General features: G+C 43.0%; 1 protein-coding gene across 1 annotated transcript in view; it reads right to left on the reverse strand.

Annotated features, from left to right (window-relative positions):
- Positions 1-22,940, reverse strand: part of LOC119187656 (pancreatic lipase-related protein 2) — a 29,904-nt gene extending 6,964 nt beyond the window's left edge. The window contains exons 1-4 of the mRNA XM_037435741.2: positions 22,774-22,940; positions 13,018-13,058; positions 7,503-7,618; positions 1,604-1,930 (exon numbers count right to left, since the gene is read on the reverse strand). Of these exons, the coding sequence (XP_037291638.2) occupies positions 1,604-1,930; positions 7,503-7,618; positions 13,018-13,039 (465 nt within the window). The 5' untranslated portion in view covers positions 13,040-13,058; positions 22,774-22,940. The remainder of the gene's footprint in view (positions 1-1,603; positions 1,931-7,502; positions 7,619-13,017; positions 13,059-22,773) is intronic.
- Between the last annotated feature and the right edge of the window lie 1,103 nt (positions 22,941-24,043).

Consider the following 24,043-nt stretch of genomic DNA (forward strand, 5'->3'; position numbering starts at 1 on the left):
ATGAAGAATTTGTCATGGTCGGGAGGGCAGGTTAACGGCAGTTTGAGGGTGTAACTGAAGTATTCTGGCACTGTGGATTATAGGAATGAGAAAAATGACGCGACAGTTATCGCCAACCCAACAAGATTTGCTACAAACTGTTACACAAAGTGACCTTAATTGAGTGTATCTACCTGACTGTTATCACAAAAAGTACACACGAACGAAACCCCCTGCTATTTTTTACCGTTGGTTTGATTAACCTATTTCTGATTTGATGAGCGTTTCTCTACCTGATGTACTTTGGGAGAATTGACTGTCCTTGTTTGCAGAATTTATTGTCAACTTATGATGACCACGCTTAAAGAACAAGCAACGTGCATTGGCTATTCACGTGCACAGTATGCAATGGTCACTTCCCCATGTCCTTGCCTTGCGGTCCTATTGTTAGTAGTTAAAAACAGCGCTAAGTAGACACAGACAAGAATGCACAAATGAAAAGCGCTGAGTACTAACTGCTTGATTTGTTAAAAAAAACAGGCGATTATACATTGAATTGGAAAACTCGGGGAAATAAAACATATCAATTCTTCTGGAGGCACCTGCGTACTGCCACACATTGTTTACTTATAAGAGATTAGTTTTGATGGCTGACTACTTCCCTGCTAGAGTTTTCGAAGGCGCACTTACATATGCTTCATTTTCACGCGTCGTCGCGAAAGCCACATACACTTCACGTGCAGTCTGCTCTTTGTATGGGCCAAAAACCCCCCTTTCCTAAAAGCGCGGTAAGCAGACACATTTAGCGCAGTGAATGTATAGTCAATAAACCAAATGAATTAGGCCAATCATGTGCCACTGAACGTAGGCACTGCCAAAAGATCTAATATGTTCACCCTCCCCGATTATACCGTTTCAATCTGTATTTGCGCGTTTTTCATTAAACGAAACAGTTCGCAGTCAGCGCTGGGCCTCTGTTTATTATTGTCCGTATCTATACTTAGCGCTCATTGAACTATGGAAACCTACTGACTAGCTGCATTCACTAGCTTTTTAATTTATTTTGTGGTGCGCAAGCTATGCTTATTTTTTAGATATAATTCAAGGCGATAACAGGCTCATAGGTAATTCAAGTGTGCTATTCAACGTGTTATCTGTTGTAATCGTGCGAAAGAAAGCTGTCACCGAGCGCGCGCTGGGGGTTCTCTCTCTCTCTCTCTCACACACACACACACACACACGCACGCACACACGCACACACACACACATGCACACACATGCACGCACCATCGCACACAAGTGCGCAGACACACATGAGACACAAGAATAGTCAGCTTTGCAACCCCCCCCCCCCCCCCCTATGGGTCTTTGTAGGGTGAATTGTGGTCGGCAGAATGGTCATATGCAGTTCTCTATGATTATGTGCAGTCTTCTATCCCTATAAGACGGTTCGTTCATTTGTTCAAGCTTCGTACGTGTGGGTACAGAGTGGTACAGAGCAACGAAAATGCACGAGCGGCGACACACGCACGCTGGTAGGCATTCATTTAGGTTGACGGCGTTAGCGGGAAGAAAAAAAATGCCATGAGCACACGAGCTCTGAAACGAGGGCTGTTTGGCGTACCTCCTGCAGTAGAGCCTCCTTGAGTTCATGGAGCCAGCTACTGTTGACATTTTGAGTGTAGCCATGTGCGATGATGATGAGATCCTTACGTTCTTGGAAAAATGGCTTCCCGTCTCGCCGCAGAAATCTCGTTCGCAATCTCCGGCCGCCTGTGTTGTTACGAGAGTAGATGTAAAACTTAGTCCTCACGTACCTTGGCCGCCTGGGGAGCGAAAGCGGGTGTGTTAGCCTGTACTTGTCATCCTTGCGGAAACAGCCCACACCAGTGTAGCATCGCATGTCTTTGATCAGCGAAATAGACTTGAGCGAAAACTTGAGCGGCCATATCTGTTGAAGGAATGAGCAGACGGTGAATAACGGAAAATACAAAAACCATAGAGTGGTTGTCCTAAAAAGACTACATGGTGGGGTATGTGACGCAATAATTTATTACGTGATTAGTTTTAAGTGGTTATTAAGTGATCAAGAACTGCAGCTGTAGAAAGAAGCATGTAGGTTAAACATGTGCTTTTGCCTAACTTAATTTGCCCCTTTAGATGGTCAGTGTCAATGAATGTTCAGCAGTACAAACAAATTTTAGGCGAATACGCTTTCTCTTCCTCGCAGACAGCCATTCATGTAACATCACGGGATTTCGTGATGGAGGGCGAGTGCATCCGACGTGGTGGTCCGATGCTGGTCATTTATGAAAGGTGGCATAACGCTTGCTACGCTTTAGTCGAAGGTGGTAGGTTCAATGCCTTACAGCAGCAAATTTTCTTTTTTGTCCACTTCAATTCCTTCTATATATGTGATAACTGCTACGCTACAGTTAAATACTACAAATAATTTGTCACTAATAATAAAGATTTGTATGTTTGTTTTCTTAACCTCTATAGACAAAAAAGCAAGCCCTTGTTTCACTCCCCTTCTTTCGTTTATTTCAACATGATGCAATTAAAAGTATTTTCTAGTGCTGTGGCAGCACCAGCTCAGTCAAATGTCTTGAACTTGGGTTGCCTCTGGGTCCACTAGAGCAGAGAGAGAGAAGGCTTGTAAAGAGAGAAGTGGAGGCTTGCGTGGAGTCAGGAAAGCTTACAGTTGTCTCAGTGATAGTGTTTCACGTTGTTAACTCTCAACAAGAGTTCTTTTCTGAAATTTTCGTCACGGATTCTTCTGCGTTGGCTCGCTAAAAGTTCAGCTACTACACTGTGCACTTACACATGTCAGTGTTTTCACTGGAGAGAAGAGCTGTATTATAAACTAGGGACACCTTCCGCACCAGCTCACAGTTGTATACAGTGCTTCGATCGCAGTGTACATGCCATGTATGAAGCATCGTACTTCGCTGTTGCTGGCAATCAGGCAAGGTGCATCACGTGAAGCCAAGACCAAGGTGATAGAATACGCTCTCTAGGAACCTCTGTTTGAAAGAACATTTTTGAAGCGGAATGCTTCAATATATATATTGATTACCAGTAATCAGTAACAAAAAAATTCTATTTAAATACTCAGAGCATAGTTTCGAGAAAATAATCAAGTATAACTGAAAAAATTCAAAAAATGTACTTAATTACAAATAACCAATTACTTTTGACGTGTTACGTATAAATATTCACAGAGGACATGAACATTAGCATCGAATTACTGCGCAAATACGAGCTGGTGTGCAAGGTGTTTCTATAATATCACCGTTTCCTACAACACATGCACTTGGAGAGTGCTCAGTGAAGAAGCTGGTCTTTTAACAAGGAAACGTAGAACGATTAGTGACGGCAACTTCAAAAAAAAATACCTGTTGCAAGTTAACGTGCAACGCCGTATGACTTTCCTGTAATTTCTCAGTTGATTTTCTGGAGCTCGAAGTACCAAATTTATTCAATTATATTTATGCTAAGTGTGTTGATTCGTAATCTGTTATTTTATTTACCACTATAGCAACCATCTGGCAGACCTGCAGCTACCTCCCCCATCTTAATTGTAGCTTCACGGGACCACGTATTTTCAAGTTACAACTAGTCATGTGACTAATATCACGTGGTATCTAGTCACGTCACATGTTCTCGCTAAAACGTGCGGATACATTTTGAATCGATAGCAAAAGCTTGACGTTACAAGCAAAATTTACAAGAAGGGAGGTCGATGAGCAGCTCCGCTGTTGGTTCAAGCCTTCGCCACTAGTACAAGCCACACACCTTTTTATCTCACGAATATTTCTCGAAATTTTTTTTACAAAAAAGGCATAAAATGCACTTAAAATATAACGCTGTGCCCAAAGACTACACTGCAAAGCAATATCCTAACAATAGCGCTAGGAAAATGCCAGCAGAAGGCAAAAAATTACACCTTGTTGTAGAAAAGCAGGAGATTGTCCAGGTGTTTCGCTTAGACAAATGTCTTCTACTGCATTACGTGCCCAGCTGCACCAATTCGCTATATGCTGGAGCTCGCGGATGTTATGAAAACTACGAGGGAATGGTCCGAAAAATGTTTTCGGATAATTTACTTTTCCTCATGAGGAAACAATATTCGTTTTCTGTTGTTGTTATTTTGAAAAGAGTCTAAGTTAGAAGTTCATATGCTTTTCTATTTTCTTTGCAAAGGTACAGTGAGCAGTTGCTATTGGCACGTGTGACGTCAGCTTGGCGTAGGATTTCTTGGACAATGCAGTGCATAAATTTTGCGTGAACTTGAATGCCTGACATAAATGCCTTAATAAGCGAGTCCGAGTCCGGCCCGGTGCATCAAGCCAGGGCTCAGCGAAAAACTCATCGGCGAGACAGGCCTGCACAGTGGTCTACCTTCACCACTACTTTAATCTCACCCTAATAGACCTGATTCTGTGACCATTTGTAGACTTGCTGCGCATTACGTTCTGTGCGAGCCGTTGGCGTTGTCTCTCTCTACCCTTGGTCTTTGTTTTTTTTTTTTATCGACGAAGCATCTTCAGACCTAGTAATGACCCTGCTTTTTCAATTTGTCTGTGGGCCGTAGTGCACAGTCAAAGCGCAGATGCGCCATCTGTGCGGCGCAGTGCGAAAAGCAACCGCATCGATTAACTCCGTTACAGCACCATTCTGTCAGGGGTCGCTGATACGAGCGTGCGCTCCCCGCAGTGGTGCCGCTGTGATGAAAGAAAGCAAACGTAAGACGCTCCATGCAGCGGCTCGGCGGCAAAGCCGCTACTTCGTTTTCGAGCTGAGAAATCATGAAGCTGCAGCTACACGGCAACGCCAACAAACAGATCTGGAGCAGAGAGTGCGGCAACATTTATCTAACATTCTCATTTCTCGCATGATTGACGGTATATGCTTCATAGTACTTCGCCCCATAGTCAGCATTCACTTCGTAGATATGCGTGATTTTTTTATTTTGGCCCCTCATATCCACCAGCAGAGTCACGAACTCTTTTCTTTCTTGAACCTCCCTCCCTCCATTGACTTCTCATTCTGCTCGGTATTTCTTGAAGTATGACACGATAACAACCACGTAAAAAGTGAACTTCGGCGTCCACTTGCCATTGAAAAAAATATTCATTGTTTAGAAAATACTCACTGTAAGAAAGTCAACCGATAGCTAATGCTCGCTATTTTGAAGTTTATTCTAAATTCTTTTGAAATTATTACGACTCGTTGCCATCCTTATTTCCCTTTGTTTAGCCTTGTTGGGTGAATTACTACAGGTTTTGCTACTCATTTTAATCTAAGCGTGAGCCAAATTAATCTAGGTGCCAGTCAATTTAATTCACCCACCACTCAGATAATTCAAGTGCCAATCATTTTTCTCCAAGTGCCGCGGAAATTAATCGAACCACAAGCCGATTTAATCCAGATGCCAGCGAATGAATTCCTGACTACATAGTAACTTCAAGGCGACCCATAATTTCCGGGAACGCGTGGAGTGAATAGCTTTGTAGTGAACTGAAGGGGGAATATTATCAAAATGTGTAGAATAAACAGTGAATGAGTCAATAGTGACACTGTGTGACTCGTGTGACTTCATCACGCCTATCACCCGCGTATGCACTATTCCCACCTTCCACATGCATATCAAAGGAAACGCCGTCCTCACAGTAATAACTTCACACCTATTGCCCAGGCCAATGACCTGCTCACAAGTGACTCAGGTGACGTCATCACGCATATCTACCACACACGCAATGTGTTAACCTGCCGTCATGCATATTAAACGAAACGTCTTTGAAAGAGCCGGAACTTTACTTCTAAGAATAGGCCAAGCGACTTGATCACTAGTGCTTCATTTATTGTTTATTCTGCACATCTTGATAATACTTCTCCTTAAATTTGCTCTAAGGTTATTCACTCCGCACGTTCACGAAAATTCTAGGTCGCTTTGAGGTCGTGATGTGGCCCAATCGTCCACCTTGGTCAGAATTAAGTTTGCTGGCGTCTGAATTAAATTGGCTGGTGGTTATACTAATTTCAGAGGCACTTGAATTAATATGACCAGCACTTGGATCAATTTGAGTGGTGGCTGGATCAAAATTGAGCGGGAAAATTTAGCTACTGTTGAAATTGAAGGATATGCAATATGATATTGCTCTATATACAAATAAAAAAATGCAAGAAAGAAAAAAAAGGAAGCTTGCGATGCGAAAAATCCGTAACAGTGTGTGTGTGTGTGTGTGTGTGTGTGTGCGTGTGCGTGTGCGTGTGCGTGTGCGTGTGCGTGTGCGTGTGTGTGTGTGTGTGCGTGTGTGTGTGTGTGTGTGTGTGTTTTGATGATTTATTGATTTGTAGAGTTTAACGTCCCAAAACCACGATATGATTATGAGAGACGCCGTAACGGAAGGCTCCGGAAATTCATTGAGTGTGTGTGCACGCTGGAGCCGACGTTTCAGCAAGTGTACTTGTCGCGTCAAGGTTGGAACTGATTTCTTTAGCACTTGTCTGTACATGCTTCGTACCCTCTCATCAAACTCACGCATAGGAAAGGGATGACATCTGCGAAAGGAGCAAAGAGGGAGAGGACACCGGGACAAATTGGGGGAGTCGTAATAAACGGTATTCCGTGAAAAAGAAAGAAAGAAAGAAAAAAAAGCTGAGATGAAGGGGTTCAGATGCTCCCCTGCATTACGGTTATCATAGGAGGCATCATTTGGCAATAGTAGGTTAGAAATTCCTACAAAAATGAACTTTCATTGGTTTTTGAAATGTATGTACCATACAGGATGGATTCAAGAGCCCCCTTGGGAACGTTCGTATCTTCTGGCTGGAATTTATCGAACTTGTGAATAAGGTATGACTGTATAGTTTCTGCCTCGTGGGGACGGGAAGTTCGACTGAAGTATGTAAATTTTCAGATCATAAAAGTTGTTGCCTGCTGATACATTAAATGTTGGCCCACTGCGATCAGTAATTTCTTCGCTGTGTCTGCACGATGCCCGTTTAATTTGCCGTCCATTTCGCCAATGTACCGTTTATACGTTTCGTTCGTTTTACGAAGCTGTCCCGTGACACCATTGTACCATTTGTGACCACACAAACACTTGATCATGTAAATAACGTTTGAACTAGCTCAAGTAAAACTGGTTTTATAAGGTGATTGTAATCACTTGTGCCACTTTCATCTTCAAGGTATTTGCAAGTCTTACATCTTGGTCGAGAGTAAGGTGTCATGGGGGCAGACGAATGAGAGTTTACTTTTTCATCCTCAAACATGCTCTCAAAGTTCCTATTGCGGTGATACACGACCTTTCGTACTTCTGGGGACGCTGTGTTGAGGCACTCGTTGCTTACCAGTATTAGAAACGACATATTTAGTGTTTGAGAGCACATTTTAGTATTTGGTCATCAATGCTGCTGGCTGGGTAGGCTGTGCTGCAGCCTACTATATTTTAGCTAGTGCTCATTTCCTGCCTAGTTAACATGCTTCCTTAAAGATATTGTAACCGACTTACACCATCAGTTTTCTCGTCCTGCGTTTCTTCTCCTTTGCTTAAACTGGAGTTTTTTGCTTCTTTCATCTGTGCCACGCTAGTAGTGCACACTGCAAGAACGATGACTGCCATGTGAGCTTGAAAAAAGAGAAATTGGCAGCGGATAGAGTCAGTAAACTTGTGCATATGCCTGCAAAGCAAATGACTATTTCTAAAGAACAATACCAGCTGTGTTGCCTCTTTTCTTGTGATATGTCTGCAATGCTACACTATTCACTAATTTAAGCACCGTGCTCCCTGTCCTCCTTTCACACCTTCTCTTTCTGTGTGTGTGATGTGATGGAATTCCTGCAACCTATCTCTTAATATATCTCCACTAAAGCTAATGCTGAAAGTTGAACAGTGCTACACAGTGCAATGGTACGCAGTCTCGTGAATACCGACCAGGTGAGCGCCGGTCATATAATGTCCGGCTATTTTGAATAAAACCAGCGGAAAATGCTTTTTAAGATTTTGCAGCTGTTATTCAGAGTAGCACTGTGCTTGAAATTGTCCTTCCTATCCAGCCTGTCAGCTGGCTCGCTTACGCTGGATGCGTTTCAAATTCAGATAACGTGCCTTTGTTTTTGAGGTCAGGTAGTGTATAGTTGCTTAGAAGAAATACTAACCTACAGCTACCTTTTAACGCAGTCAGGACTATCATCAATGCAATTACTACTTCTGTATTGAGTTCGTAGCACAAGTGGCTGCATATGTGCAGTGAACAGCTTCTCACTGAACATGTCTCGCATAGAAACACGCGTATGCTGTAAACACGCATATGCTGTAATATATACTTAAGGTATTTCCTCTTTCTATTCTTCAAAAGACGTTGTTTACGGAAGTTTGATAAAATTTTGATTCCTGCGTAAGTCCCGAACTGGATACTGGAGATTGTAGGACTTCTGTAGTGTTAAAAAAAGTTTAGAAAAAGTTCATAACCTAAATAAAAAACACGCTTCTTGCATTGTTTATACTTAGACGTCTTCTCTTCAATGCTACCAACGTCATATATGTACAATAAAATGCAAGAATAACGGCATTGACGTTCCCATTGTGTGAAAAACATAACTAAAACGGTGGACTGTTTTTATATCTGTTATAGCTAATAATATTTTTGCAAATCTGGAAATATTCTAGAAGAAAATCGTATCGTGCTACATATCTAAAATTCAGGGAAAGCTTTAGCTCCTGCATTTTATGTTTACCAGAGCAACTACGAATTATCTCGATTTCAGTAAAACCGGTTCAGCGTTTTTTAAAGCATTTTCGCAAGTTACGACGTTTATGAATCTAGTAATACAGTTGGTCTTTAGTTAGAGCTCCTTGTTGAGCCTACACACTATGTGGTCCGCTGACGCAGAAAGCGCAAACTCTGTGCGATCACCTGGATTTTATACATTGATAGAACCCCGAGGCTATCCTCATTTGTTGGTATGAAATTTTTTTTCAGCCGCGCTGCAAGATCCTAGGAGTGATATCCATCATTCACTCTGAAAGATGCATGTATTCAGTTTTATTTTGCACGACATTGAACTTGGTGCAAGTGTTCCTAGATTTTTGAGGTCATCCTTATATATTTGGTCGCTATATGCTTGGATAGGGCATTATTAGCCTCCGGCTTTTGTGAGTAGCATTCATTAAGGTCGCCAGGCCACGTTCATGGGCTTGATGAAAATTTTCTCTGTTCACCCTATCGAGTATACCGTCAGAGTCGGGCGCTCTTTTTAGAGAGGTTAGTGCCACAACCACAAGAGTGGTCATGGTGAACACACAGTTTCACCGATCTTTGATTGCGTCACAACACCACGACTCCCCCTGCTTCGTCCATGGTTGGCGCCCCCCTAAAAGGTGGGACGCAACTCGGTCTGAAAGCAAATTTTTTGTGGTGATGCAATTTTTAGGAACAATATTACTGTTCCATTTATTCCAAGTTTTCTCAGCTGTTCTCATTCGTTCATCTTGATGTATAGGTGATAATGACTCATGTTTTTGAATTTGTATGAAACTAAAGTCTTTTTCCAAAACAATGATGTCCGTAAAATATTAAAAAACTTGTTTGGTTTGTTTGTTTTCCTTCAGACGATGAAAACATGGAAATGACATTCTCGACTACCGCATTAATTACAGCTGTCCCTCTGGAAGTCACGCTGTTTTATGTAGAAGGTGATTGTTTTTCTCCAAATTTGGCATTGTAAGATTGGTACAGTTTATATTTTGGCAGCGTATGGGTTTCAATTACGGTATGTTTATTCCCTTGCTCTTACAAAGGAAAATGGCATACGCAGAATATTTCATGTGTACATGTTTTCCCCAGATTACTGAAGAAGACAATGTGACAAATAAAGATTTGCAAAACATGCCAGATCATTGCTGAAAACTGCGAAAAATAATGCAATATAATGGTTTCGTCATGCCACTGTTCGTGTAACTTCGAGTTTATCGCACCTATGCAAAACCGGAACGCTATTTATTAGAAAAGAACAAATACACTGGATTATTGCACCTTGAACATAACTTAAGTAGATGCATTAATATAAATGCGTCGAAGTTGGTAACTCAGTGAATACTACCATCACAATTAAATCTTAGAATCCACCAAATACGTTCAGATGAGAAACACGCAAAACATCATGACGTTCTAAAGTTAATAAGCTCCAATACATTTTGTTAATGGATTATGTACGCAATGAAGTGATCGCGCAGGCCAGCTCATGACTAAGCCAAATGAGCAGATTCCAACGTAATATCTTCGTCCTGCTCAGTTGAATGGGGGTTATGGTGTTGGGCTACGGAGTCGATAGTCGCAGGCTCAGTCCCGGCCGAGCCGGTCGCACTTCAATGGAGGCGAAATGCTAGAGGCTCGTTTACTGTGCGATGTCAGTGAACGTTAACTAAACCCAGGTGGCAGAAATTCCCGGAGCCCTTCACTATGGCGCACCACACAATCATATCGTGGTCCTGGAATACACTACACCAGAAATTGTTAATAAATGAAATCTTCGTCTGGCCCATATAGTTTCCTACAATAATACCTAGAGAGGAATCTGGCGTGTGATCGTGTACCCTCATGGGAATTGTAGGAAGTACAGGCTTCGGATTGGATCATGTTAGCCAGTGAACTGTCTACAGATTTTTTTCTACAGTTTCAGTTTCGTTCTTCGCGTAGAGTGGGTAGTGGGGTGGGTTCAAAGGACTGAAGCTGCGCCTTTGTTGTTCAAAGAAGCTGAGAATGGCTAGTCCTCTCAACTTACTGCAACACTGCAGCTGTATAAGTCGTGTTTGGCAGTTTAAGCGAAGCGTCGTCCCCTCACCACTGCGCATAGATGTAGCATCCCATGCCAATGCAGGATATTATATCGAGTTCACGTTTGTTTTTGGTGCGGCTTGCCAAAACCCGTTAAATACAATACAAAATGGCGGCAACGAGGAGATATACCGCCACGCTCTCCTGACTCGAATTCACAACAAAACGGGAGGCGCGTTGGGGGAGACCACTTGAACAGACGCACCTGGCATCGCAGCAGACGAAACGTTAAGTGTTCCTCACTTAATACTGTGCTGTTATTTCCATAAATAGATATGGCGTACTTTCGAGGGCAAAACAACAATGTTTGTTTTGAAATGTTGTAAAGAAGAATTCATTGCATCTTGATGCCAAATCTGGAACGCAACGGCAGAGCAATGCATACCCTGATGGTTAAATATGTCTAGGTTTTACTTCTACTGCCTAGTCACAAAGACCTTTGACAATAAAGTTTGCATCTAAAAAAAAAACTGAAGCAAGTTTCAATTAAACATGCCTTCATATTACTTTGTTTTACACTCAGGAAAGAAGCGTCGCGAATCTCAAGAACGTGATCCATCTGAAGCATATTTGAAGCCTGTACTTCCCATAATTCCCATGGGGGTACAAGCGCCGCTGAAGAAGACCGCGTAGACACTAGCGCCAGATTACCCTCTAGATAGTATTGTATGAAATTATACGGTCTGCTCCTCCCCTCTCTCTCTCGGAGCTGCTCAGTGCATAAAATTCCCTAAACAATGTCTGACTGTTTTCTGTACAAAAACAGGCAAAACCTTCCTTGTTGCCCATCTTATGCATACCGACAAAACATGAAGGAGCAAATCGATGTGCATGCTAAAAGGAGTGGATAGCAAGTGTTGAAGAACGGGAAGTCGACGAGTGAGACAACGCTGAAATAAAGCTATATTGATGCTTTCAGAAGGATGCTCCTTCAGCCGACCTTTATGACCAACGGGCGGCTCACACCCCCTTTTTCTCCGCTACGGTGGCGCTTCCCCGCCACGATGACCCGTGGGGGTCGGTAGCCACTTTGGGAGAGGGCACACAAATTAACGCACTTCGTAAGGTCTTGTGAAAGAAGTGGCGCCTCCTTTAAAGGTTCTGCGATCGGCTACAAGATTGAGGACCAGCAGCCCATTTCGGCAAGGCGCTCACAGTCAGGTCTCTTAGCACACAAAAAAAGAAAAGAAAGAGAAGAGCCATCCTCAGACGGCACGACTGGTGCTGGGAAAAGACACAGCTCCAGGCGTTCTTCACCAGTGGCAGCAGGCGACGACCCGCTGAATGGCCCTGCCAACGGCAGTTGAAACAGGTCTTGTGACCTCGGGGTAGGTTCCTTAACTAAAGATGGTACATAGGCTAAAACTGTTGCACTTGTTTGCTTCTGCATGAAAGGGTTGCATCACTTAATGGCCCTAACGATTAGAGGGCCGACTATAACTGCATCTTGTTTTCAATGTCAGCTGCGTATACGCGTAATCTGACAATCAGCACTTAAAAAAAATACGAATGGCTCATTTTATTTAATTTCTCACCAACAGTAACACAGAAAAAACGAAACGATACCACGTTATTTTGCAATGTCATGTTAAACAAAATTTAGGTAATCGGTGCTTTGGCACCGATTGGTTTAAAATAAGACAGTTGAAATCGTTTATACGTAACGAGTACTTCACAGATTGAAACAGAACATATTGGGGCTGAGTCATTCGCATGACTTTCGTTTCTGCCAACATCAGTGTGAGTCACATCGGTGTTATTTCGACGTAATTGCGTAGACCAGAGTCAACAGTATCATTATAGACGGCATTTGCTGTGATTTCATCTGGTTATCTTGAGAGATCACGTATAACAGTAGTTCAACTAAAAAGTATTACGCGTTGGAAGTCATCAGGATACTGTACTTGTCAGCAACCTAGAACGCACTTTATTATAAATTCATAGGGTATAGGGCATGTACCCCTGTAGCAAAAACAAGGCATTCTTGAGAGATTTGCAAGCTTATGGGGCCTTGATTCCAGTTGACACAGTGTGCTCTTCGAATTCTCAAAGTTGACTAGTAGTGTGTGCCACACTTTTCACATTCCCACATTCGCTGAGCCCCTGCCTGATATATAAAAACAAAAGCAAGCGCAAAGACGAAATTGCACAGTTACGGGGGCAAATGTGAAAAAATTAAGAACGACTTACCTCTTGCTAGCTTCAAGGACATTTCTCATACACTTTTGGGCCTGTGAACACATGAAAAGTAATTTACTAATTGCGTATTGAAAAAGATTAGTGGAAATACCTCCTCCTTTCCACCCCCGCCAAATAATTAAAAACAAACATTTGCTAAGGTTTTAAGGTTAGCATCTTTCATTTTTTTTTTTTTTGGTGTGGTATACGTTTTAACTACATTACATTTGCGTTTTTCGTGCAAATATTTTTCAAGTTGAAAGGAGTAAACCTACTGCGTGAATAAAACTATAGGCAACTATTGACCATAACTTCCTAACTTACACCCATAGCACATGGGCTAGGTTAACTTCTTGAAAGTAACCTTTTTCTCATTGCGTTTAATTTAATTGTGAAACCTGCTCAATATAACACTAAATGATTCTGAAAAGGCATTCGACTATGCGGAGAAGTGAGCTGTCTTGTAAGCGTTACGTCACCAAGGAGTATTTAAAACACACGGAAACACCTTGGCTAACACTACAGCTCCACACAAACTCCACAGTTACGTTAGAGTCCAACAGAAAGAACAATGAGATTTAGGTATGGAAATGGGGGAGACGTAGAAATACTGCTTCCCCAGTGTTGACCACTGCTTGCTTAGAAATAGCATTCACACCACTGCATTAGTAAAAAGTAGAAAGAATTGCTAACCCATAATACGCGAGCAAAATGCTCCTTGTAGATGACATTGTACTCAACAGCAACAATCGCGACGAACTGCAAACAATCATTACCGAGAAATGATTGCAGGAGAGCTAAAATAAATATGCTGAACATAAAGGCATACATTCATTGTGAAAAAGATATGGTTCGCGTTTGGCAGCAACCTCAAAAGTGCGTACTAGACCATGTTCACCTAGGTCAATTACAAATATGAGAAGGCTGCGCAAATGCTACGGCTCTTTCTGCGTTCAACGGGTCTTTCAGAACGGTTCTTATCACAAGTTATCAGAACGTCTTGGGCACGCGCATTTGTGTGCGTGTGTGCGTGTGCGTGTGCGTGTGTGCGTTTGCGTGTGTGCGTTTGCGTGTGTGCGTGTGTGCGTTTGCGTGTGTGCGTGTGTGCGTTTGCGTGTGTGCGTGTGTGCGTGTGCGTGTGTGCGTTTGCGTGTGTGCGTTTGCGTGTGTGCGTGTGCCTGTGTGCGTGTGTGCGTGTGCGCGTGTGCGTGTGTGTGTGTGTGTGTGCGTGTGTGTGCGTGTGTATGTGCGTGTGTGCGTGTGTGCGTGCGTGCGTATATGTGCGTGTGTGCGTGTGCGTGCGTGTGTGTGTGTGTGCGTGTGCGCGTGCGCGTGTGCGCGTGTGCGTGCGTGTGTGTGTGTGTGTGTTTGTGCGTGTGCATGTGTGTGTGTGTCTGTGTGTGTGTGTATGTGTGCGCGTGTGTGCGTGCGTGCTCTGCGTGCCCCTTATAAAATTCGCAATTACGCCTGCCGCAGGTGCAGCCCATCTTCAAAATTTCCCGTGGCACGCCTGGAGTCGTGCCTAATTTTTCCCACTTTCGCATTCCATAGCATATTGAAAAATTTTGCTTTAAGGTTATGTAAGAACTTGCAACCGCAGAAACATTAAATTGGCACCACAACCACTGACATCTTGGCTGATGTGAATGCACACTGCATTATGCTTCGCAGAGTGTGGGGGACAAGGCTATATTTCAAATGCGCTCTTAAGAGTAGCAAAAACTTTTGTTTGCTTTGAATAAAAAAGTACACAGTAATTTTGAATAATGTCACTGCCCATTCTTATACTTGACTGCGATGTGCCTGTAAACTGATATGTGACATGACTTCAAGTCCGCGCAAGGATTTGGACGATACCAACCTCAAGCGTTCCTTCCTCGGCATGGTGTGATGGCATATACAGAAAAATTGCAGCAGTGGAATCTGCATCTAAGCCGATGCCCTTCTACCTACTGTGTATTGAGGGCCAATCAGTTGCCTATAAGAACAACCAGTGAGGTGTCGTCGCGGAGCGCTATTGTACCCGAAGTCCACATGTCTTTTAACTAAAGAAGAAGCTCACTAGCATTGAAAATGTATTTAGGTTCGTTTTCAAAGCATGGTCGAGACCAACCGTACGATCAATGTTGTGGCTATATAAAGCCATTTGTCCCGAATTTCTTCAATAGAGTCTTCCCGAATAAACCAACACGTGTCAAGGCGTGCAAGTCCAAGCACTTTGCACATGCTTTGGCCTTCACAGATGATCTTGGACAGCTGCAACGATCGTTACTGCAAAGGAGCGACCAGTCAAAACTCGTTATGTTGTTGAGACGTTAAGCGCAACACTTGGCAGCAACTACATATACCATTAAATCGTTTAGCATGTTTGCCAGCGCGGAGGCCACGAATTTCGTCCTGTTTTGTTGTGGCGAGACACCATAGTCCGTATTATAAGATGACCGCTTTTGGAAACACTTTCAAACTGCCGTATTCGAAGCACGCCTATTGACTGTGAGGAGAACAGGAAAATTGATGGCGCCATCTAGTATTTCAGGCGATATCAATTTTACGTTTCAGTGGTGTATGATGCTTTTTGCGTTCGTGCAAGAGGAACCGGCTCAAATGTTTTAGGGCTGACGAAAGCAAATTTGATTTCTTCAGCATTCCTGGAATTGTAAGATATACTTGTAGAACGGTCAGACACCACGGGGGATACACCGGCTTCTCCGCTGGCGTATAAGCTGGCTGAAATTTACAGTCACCATTTGCACATATACACCAATGGTTTAACCACAGCGTCTAGTTCTGGTAGTGCGGCGGAGACACCAGCAGGAGGAATAATCATGCGAATCAAGCTGTCACATGCCACTATACGTCTATGGCGGCAGAACTTGCGGCTCGGCGGGGTGCCCTATAGAGTACATCGCATCCCGGACACCGAGTAAATGGGCAGTGTTTTCTTACTCGAAACCGGCCTTACAAAGCATGCAGTGTGTTCTTCGACAAGGTCGCCATGAACAGCTAACGTACGAGATTGTCAAGCTTCTTCACCATGCCACGGAAGCAGGCCACGAGGTTAATTTTATGTGGCTGCCTGGTCGTTGGGGGATCACTGGTGATGATTCTGAAGACAACGTGGCTTGCACTTCCCACCAAGAAGAGCACAGACTTCCGATTCCTCTGTCAAGGACAGATGCTGCAAGGTAACTTAGTCACGTCACACTAGTCTGTGTCTGCTGGAGTGGAACAATCTAAGTATAAGACATACAAGACTCAACGAAATAAACTCTCAACTAAATCTTTGACTTCCATCAGGACTTGGTCATGAAGCTTCGCTTCTTTGTCGGCTTTAGTTAGGGTTGCCTTCACAAAATTATATACAACCTTCATTGGAGTCCCCGACAGTGTGGAACGTGACGTCTGTGGCATCGAAGAAGACATCGACCATACGCTATGCCGTTGCCCCCAATTCGCCTCTGAGAAACAAAAAACTTTTCTGACGCGTTGCGACAATTGGACGATCGGTCACTCTCAGTGTATGTAGATGCTTCTAGAGCACCGTCCTCACCTTTTGTCAGCTCAAAAGGCAGTCAAACCCTCTTGCACGTTTGGAGGGTTATGGGCCTATGTGATCGCCTTTAACTTTTGTGTTGTGCTGCAGCTACATACGTGTGAGCCAATTTACTGACAGTTTTTTGCCTTTGTCTCTTCTCTTTCCTCTCCCTTTAATCTTTACATTCCCCTTTTCCATTGCCCCAGTGTAATGTAGCAAACCGGGCGCGTGCCTGGTTGACCTCCATGCCTTCTCTTTTGCTGTTATTCCTTCTTTCTTTCTTCTTTATTGGCGTTCGTGGTATAAATACACCTTTTACCTGTCGACAGGTGTATTTTCACAGACATAAATGGACGATTTAACAGCAATGCTTCGCTGGGCATGTGGTCAACATTGTTGTGCTAGTTTTTCCTGCAAGAATTACTTCGTTGTGTTTTCAGAGATAGTTGCTTTGGAACTGTGTGTTTTGTTGAGAATCGAATGTTCCAGCATGATGAGCGGCTCGTTTATCACGTGTTTTATCGTTCGCCAGCAATCTTTTGAGATGTTGAGATGATGTCGCTGCGGCCCTACACAAAGTGAATTCTGTGAGTATGTCTGTAACAACGAGAATGCATTTTACGCCAGCGCGTGTTTTTGAAAGGGTATCTTTCGAGAACACGCGGGTAGTCTTTTTAAAACTTTTCTTATTTCAAGAAGCCAAAGCGAAGCCTAGCCAAGGCATAGATGATTGAAGTCGGGTACACTCGGAAAGGCCAAACGCGGTCCGCTCAGAACTGTACTGTTGTGTTGTTTGAAAACATAGGTGACCAATGCAATGACTACGTCAAGGGCAAAAGGGTCATTCAAGTATTGAACACGTCAGACTCGACGTCACCCAAGGTGACACGGTCGCCGAAAGTGATTGTCTCCGAATATACGGCCCCATGACGGATTACCGTCTGGCTTCAAGCCTTCGAAGCGCCCGACATCTCTGCTGTGGTGCCTCTGCCAACTGCATGTGCGTATGTCATTTCCATGAATTCTAAGAAAAGACACAACCCTGACCACTAGCCCTGAAACAGTTTGCCAGTGATCGTAAAACGCACAAACGACGAGGACAAAAACAACATGTACAACCACGCCAGCGCTGAACATACAGCTGGATAATTTCAAAGTAGCCCTTATTTTTGCTTCACGTATCGGATGCATGTGTGAACCTAAATATACAAAAAATTGTATCAGTGAATATGTAAAAAAAGGCATTTTGTAATCATTCCATTCGCGTGACTATGAACCACCTAAGATTCAGTGCTTTCTCAAGTAACACCTATACGGGAAGCTGACATGCTTACCACCTGGTTTCCTTATATGAAACGCGCCAACTATTCGCGTCTTGTTTCATATGCGAAGCATTTCTTAGCGAACTTCGACGACTTTGAGCGTATCTATCTATCTATCTATCTATCTATCTATCTATCTATCTATCTATCTATCTATCTATCTATCTATCTATCTATCTATCTATCTATCTATCTATCTATCTATCTATCTATCTATCTATCTATCTATCTATCTACGACTTTTGTCTCTCCTGGCCGTTTCGTTAATGGTATTGATACGAAAATTGGTATGATGTAATTTGAATGTATGACGAGACGAGAATAAGTGACAAATCATAACATGTATCATGACATGTCATGACATTCATGACATGTGTGTCATGAATGTCACGACTTACACTTCATTGTCTTGCTGCTCTTGCGGTGGTTCAGTTCACATGGCATAATGGTATGGCATGACATGACTGCATGGCGAATATAAGTGACAGACCCAAACGTGGAAATCATGACATGCATATCATGTAAGTCATGGCTACACGCCACGCTCATGGTGCGCTCACGGTCATTTTACTAGCTTCTCATATATCAGATTTGATGTTACGTGATGTAGCTGGATTACGAAGGCATATGACTGGTGCAAACAAGATAATCATGAGATGCGTGTTATGTAATTGATATATGGGGTTTAACGTCTCGAAATCCCCACGTCTATATGAGAGACGCGGTAGTCGAGGGCTCCGAAAATTTTGATCACCAGGGGTTCTTTAACGTTCACCCAAATCTGAACACACGGGAACACAGCATTTTCGCCTCCATCGAAAATGCAGCCGCCGCAGCCGGGATACGATCGCGCCACCCGCCGGTCAGCAGCCGAGTACCTAAGCCACTAGACCACCGTGGTGACGGGGTATGCGTGTCATGTAAAGCATGACTACATGCCATGCTCATAGCACGCTCGTGGCCGTTCTGCTAGCTCTACATATAACGAATTTGGTATCACAGGACGTGAATGGATGACGAAGGTAGATGACACGTCCAAACATGATATTCGTGATACGCGTGTCATATAGAACATGACTACATGCTACGCTCATAGCGTGCTCGCAACCCTTTTGCTAGATTCACATATAGCAAATGTGGTATCCCGTGACGTTAATAGACGAAGAAGGCAACTGATACGTCCAAACATGAGAATCATCGCATAAAAGTCATGTATGGCATCATTTACTTCCGCCTCATCACGTTGTACAGATTTTGAAGTGTCATATGAACCTTCCTCATTCGTGCTTCGCAAATCATCTATTCCCACTGTACGTGGGATCTGCCGATTTTTGTATGCTTCTCTCCTACCTGTGTTGCTAAATGCAGGGGCGCATGTGCCTACACTTTTTGTGCTGTGCAACCAGGCAGCTACAGGATCCATTCCTAACATCATTATTAGGCTGTCGAGCTTTGTCGTTGAAACACTAGCTGGTTTGTCCTAAACACGTCCACAGCTTGATCTCATACACGATATCTCTGCACCTTCTCCCTTTTATGGCGCTCTTAGTTTCCAAGAGCTGTACCACCATCTAGGAGCAGTGAAGGGAAGCAATGCATCTTGATACTACCGAACGCTAATACAGCACTCGAGCTGGCTTGGTCAGCGCAAGAAAGGCTGGCTTCCCGGTTTCCACTACTGTGCGCTCTGTTTTTCGCGTCGTGTCAATTTGGGCCACCTTGTCTCAATCGTAGTAAAGCTTCCACATGCACCAACGGCGTTTCTAAGCCGTCTCCTGCGTCAAGTGTGGAGGCACCCACTATTAAAACTGTTGCGTTAAGCGCCGCAGAAAGGCTACGACGTCGACGAGGGAATGACTCGCAAGTAGTGCGTTTGTAGTTTATGCTATGAAGCCTGCCTGTCCCGTGTATTAAGCAATGTGTGCATGTATACTCTATGCATGTGCACAGGTGTAGGTTACCCCCAGTATATATATATATATATATATATATATATATATATATATATATATATATATAACTCATCCCCTGATGAAGGGAGGACCCCTCCAGAAACTGTTGGGCAATAAATATATTTATCCTTGTTGACAACGCTCCCGTTGTGCCATATCCCATACCTTCACGAAGACTAACTGGTCCATTGAATTATTACTCCCACTATATATATATATATATATATATATATATATATATATATATATATATATATATATATATATATATATATATATATATATATATATATATATATATTGCTACTTTTCATCTCACTGAAGACGCTTCTTTCCATGCGCGTGTATCCAGTACCAGTGCTTCTTATGTGATTGTTTATGTCGTCACTCAGTGGGATTCACCATATGCTCTGTCCGGCTGTACGTTAACTCTGTTATATACCACAAATCGATTTATTCATGACCGTAAACGTTAGTCGTCGGAATGGAGATGTGTCACCTCGAGTCAACGACTCGTAAAAGGGCCCTGCAACACTTTTTGAGAATGGTCAGAAAACGCTGCCGATTGGTAGTAGAGGCTCCTGAAAACACGCGAGCCAAATACTATAGCAAAGCACGTGGCCTGGAATTTGCAATAAATTATCAAAGTCAGCTAAAAATTGCGTTTTCTTCTCTCGACAAATCACGGAATATTCTAAAAAATCACACGTAGCTAGCCCATCTATCATCCATTGGCTGATTTGAACATGCTGCGCTCGCTCGTTACAGAGATCACACTGAAAAAGCCGCGCATTCAAAGAAAAAAAGGAAAAATAGCTCAAGGTCACGAGGCACACGTTACGTTTTTCTGTGGCTCTACCATCCTCCCTGCTTAGCTTCCAGTGCTTTTGTCGGGACGAGAGAGGAGATAATGCAATTGCAGCATGCGACAAATCTTTGTAACTCCACTCGCACTGGATGGATTCTTAAAATTTTTGTGGCGTTGAATTCGTGAGACAATAAGCTCGTCCAGTGAATTCATTCCATGGTTACTTCAAAAAGTGTTTCAGGGCCCCTTTAAATGAAAATATTTATTATCTCCCTCTCTGTTCGATGAAACTCAAGAAAAAGTACTCAAAACAGTTTTTTCATAGAACTGTCACACTCACAGCAAAACATTCAATTTTTGTACAGTGGCGTTGTTGAAAGCCATATTTTTGCATGTTTGTTCGCATAGAACATCATTCTTTGCATATTATTGTCAGCAATGCTTTACAGTGTTATTACTCAATTGCCCTAAATTTTTCTAGGCCGCCTACAGGCTCAAAATTTTGTTGTGTCTATAGAATGACTGATATTTTCTAGTCATCTGGGGGCGAAAAGTTTACAACAGTTTGACAGATCTGGTAGCATGTTTTAGCCCTACGTGCTTGAAGGGAGACAAGCTCAGAGGTGGTACATGGGCAAAAATTGTATCGGAGATGTGTTCGTGCGGTCAAAGAATGTCTGGAAACAAAAATGCACAGCAGGCTTGAGTGCAGCATCAGCAACCTAAACTCATGTCTGATTACAATACATTTATATATAGCTAGCCTAGAACAACACAAAAGCATGGTTCAAAGGGGTCAAATAAACACGAATAGAACTAATGGGCGTGTAAAGAAAACGGCGCGTTGCTCTACACACAAAAAAAATAAGGGTGGGTGTTTTACTCATAAGGTTGGAAAGAGGCTTCCCCTGTCTACTCCTTGTTTTAAAATATTACAAAAACATGCTATTTGCTAGAATTGGACATGTGGGTACAATACCAATCCGAGCTTAGCAAATGCTTTCTTGAGTGCTTTAAAGAAATACATTGAAAAAGAACGTTTTTTTTTCTTCCGTCAGTCCAACAATTGAAACATTTGCATAAGAGTCTACGGTGAGAATAAATCAGTCATCTGGCAGGTATGACAAAACTGACTCAATTTGATATGCAAAAAGTTTTGATGTTGGCATTGTGTAAATGTCCTAGGTTGGCAATAACATAGAGGGTGAGCGAAACAAGAACATCGCTGCAAACAGCTAATGCAACTCCTTACACAGAGAATGCTGCGTAACTTATACATTTTATACTTTCATATGAGTCACAATGTGCCTTATATTTTGTATTATTTAATGTGTCCCTAATGACCATAATCTTTCTTCTCTTGAAACGCATGTCATAAAATCTTTTGGTGCACAAAATGCCAATCTCTGCCACTGTAATGATGGTTAGTCGGCTAAGGCTGTACGTGTGGCCGAGACGGCGCATACAAGGAGCCAGCAAAGGATGCAAGGTGACAACGTGCGAGCCATCCGGCTCACAATGCCACTTCGAACCGGCCGCCTTCGCGAGGCAGCCCTCTGGAATCGGTCTGCTAAGCGATACCAACCACAGCATAAGTACGCATCGACTGAGAACTTCACGAAAAGCTGAATAGAGCTTTTCCTGAATATAGAACGTGCTATATATGAAATGACACTGTGTACGTTCGCACTGGCGTGAGAGTATTTCAACACTGAAGCTACTCAACCAGAGCTATATACAATAAGTCCAGCCCATTCAAGCGTATTGGGCTCACAAATAGAATTCGACGTGACAAATATATAAAGCGAGTAAGTAGTAAAAAATAAAGATTTATGAGCCGTAGAATATCCAGCCACATGTGCATAAAAAGCAAGTAATCGCTGCAGTTACTGTAAGCTAAACAACAAAAATAGAACAGTGAAGTGAGTCGCCACGTGTCGGCAAAAAGTACACCGGTGAGAAAAAAAAGCCCGAACGAAAATTCGGTGCCAACAAAGTTATATCAGTTACAAAAACAAGATACTTCATTGCGTAAACAATGGAGTTGCTTGTCATGGTATTCCTGGTTTCAGTTAAAAGTTCTGTCAAGTCATTTCTCATCCATTGGCATCCTTTATGTACCAGTAGGTTTCTGGTCGCACCACCACTTACCAGTATTAGCACACAGTTATCGCTGAGGCGCTTCCCACGCTAAAATCTTGAAATGGTAAGAACTTCTGTGGCACACTCCCACGTGAGATAGGGTCACATTCTCTTAGCCTTGAAGAGCTTTGGGTATTAGTCCTTCACACTACAGTCTTGACATAGAAACCAGGGACGGGCCCAAGATTTGTCATGCTCCACGGGTGCTCTTTTCATCTGTCTTTCGTGGGAGCTTTCTAGCACATGTGCGGCAGCGCGATTGTTTCTTGTCCTAAAATTAGGCCCATTGTTAAGCGCATGTCTGATGCCTTTCCGAGAACTATTGCTTTGCGTTTGCTTTTGTAAAGGATACCTCTTTTGTGTACCATTTGGATGACCGTGCTCCTGAATTAGCAGTGCGATTATATTTTCAAATAACACGTCCGCGGCAACGTCATGAAAGAAAGATGTGTCCATTACGCTCAAGTAAGGTCACTTCCACCCCTCACCCCAATGTGTGAGTTCACCGGTCAGCTCAAAACAGTCTGAATGTGTCTAACATTTTTTACACAATAAAATGTAGATAATAACCAATACATTTCAATGACAATTTTATTGTTGAGTCTAAAAAAGTAAAGCAAGTTTCACTCTGTGAAAGCTGTATATAGAAACAGAGAAGAGCTCTCGCGCAAAAACTCCCGCTACTTCGCATATATGCAGCTTTCTGCCACTATCGACCAGTCATGGTATAGGATTATTTGTGCTGTGCTGAATCCTGGCGTTAACATAAGTTTTATCCAGAGTGCCTAAAGGTCTATAGCACAGCCCCGGGCAATGATCGGCAAGTGGATATAAATAGCAAAGCAGCGCACGAAGACTTTGAAACTTTGAGTTTCAATCGGGTGCCGTTTTGCACGGGACTTTTTGCAGATAGGGAAGGAAAACGACGACGTTAACAGAGAGATGCTCGTGCGGTATGGCTTGTGAGTCGTTTTGGAGCCTGTGCGGCGTGTGTTTTATTATGAGTTAGTCAATTGTTCTTTTATGACGAGGTCAAAGACAAGAATTCAGCAATGGAAAGGAAATCTAGTCGCCAACGGATGAGTGAATGTGAGCTTTACCAGTTCACGGGTCTGGTAACTTTACTGGTGGTGGAGACGCGGGCTCCAACCACGGAGACACTATCACGACTCGCGAACTGCTACAAGCGCTTCAAGAAAAGGACAAACTGATATCGACCATGCTGGAACGACTGGTTTAGGCCAGCGCAGAGCAGCCACAAACTGCGCCAAGGTTCCAG

Source organism: Rhipicephalus microplus, chromosome X, assembly GCF_043290135.1.
Source record: "Rhipicephalus microplus isolate Deutch F79 chromosome X, USDA_Rmic, whole genome shotgun sequence".
NCBI classification, from domain to species: domain Eukaryota; kingdom Metazoa; phylum Arthropoda; class Arachnida; order Ixodida; family Ixodidae; genus Rhipicephalus; species Rhipicephalus microplus.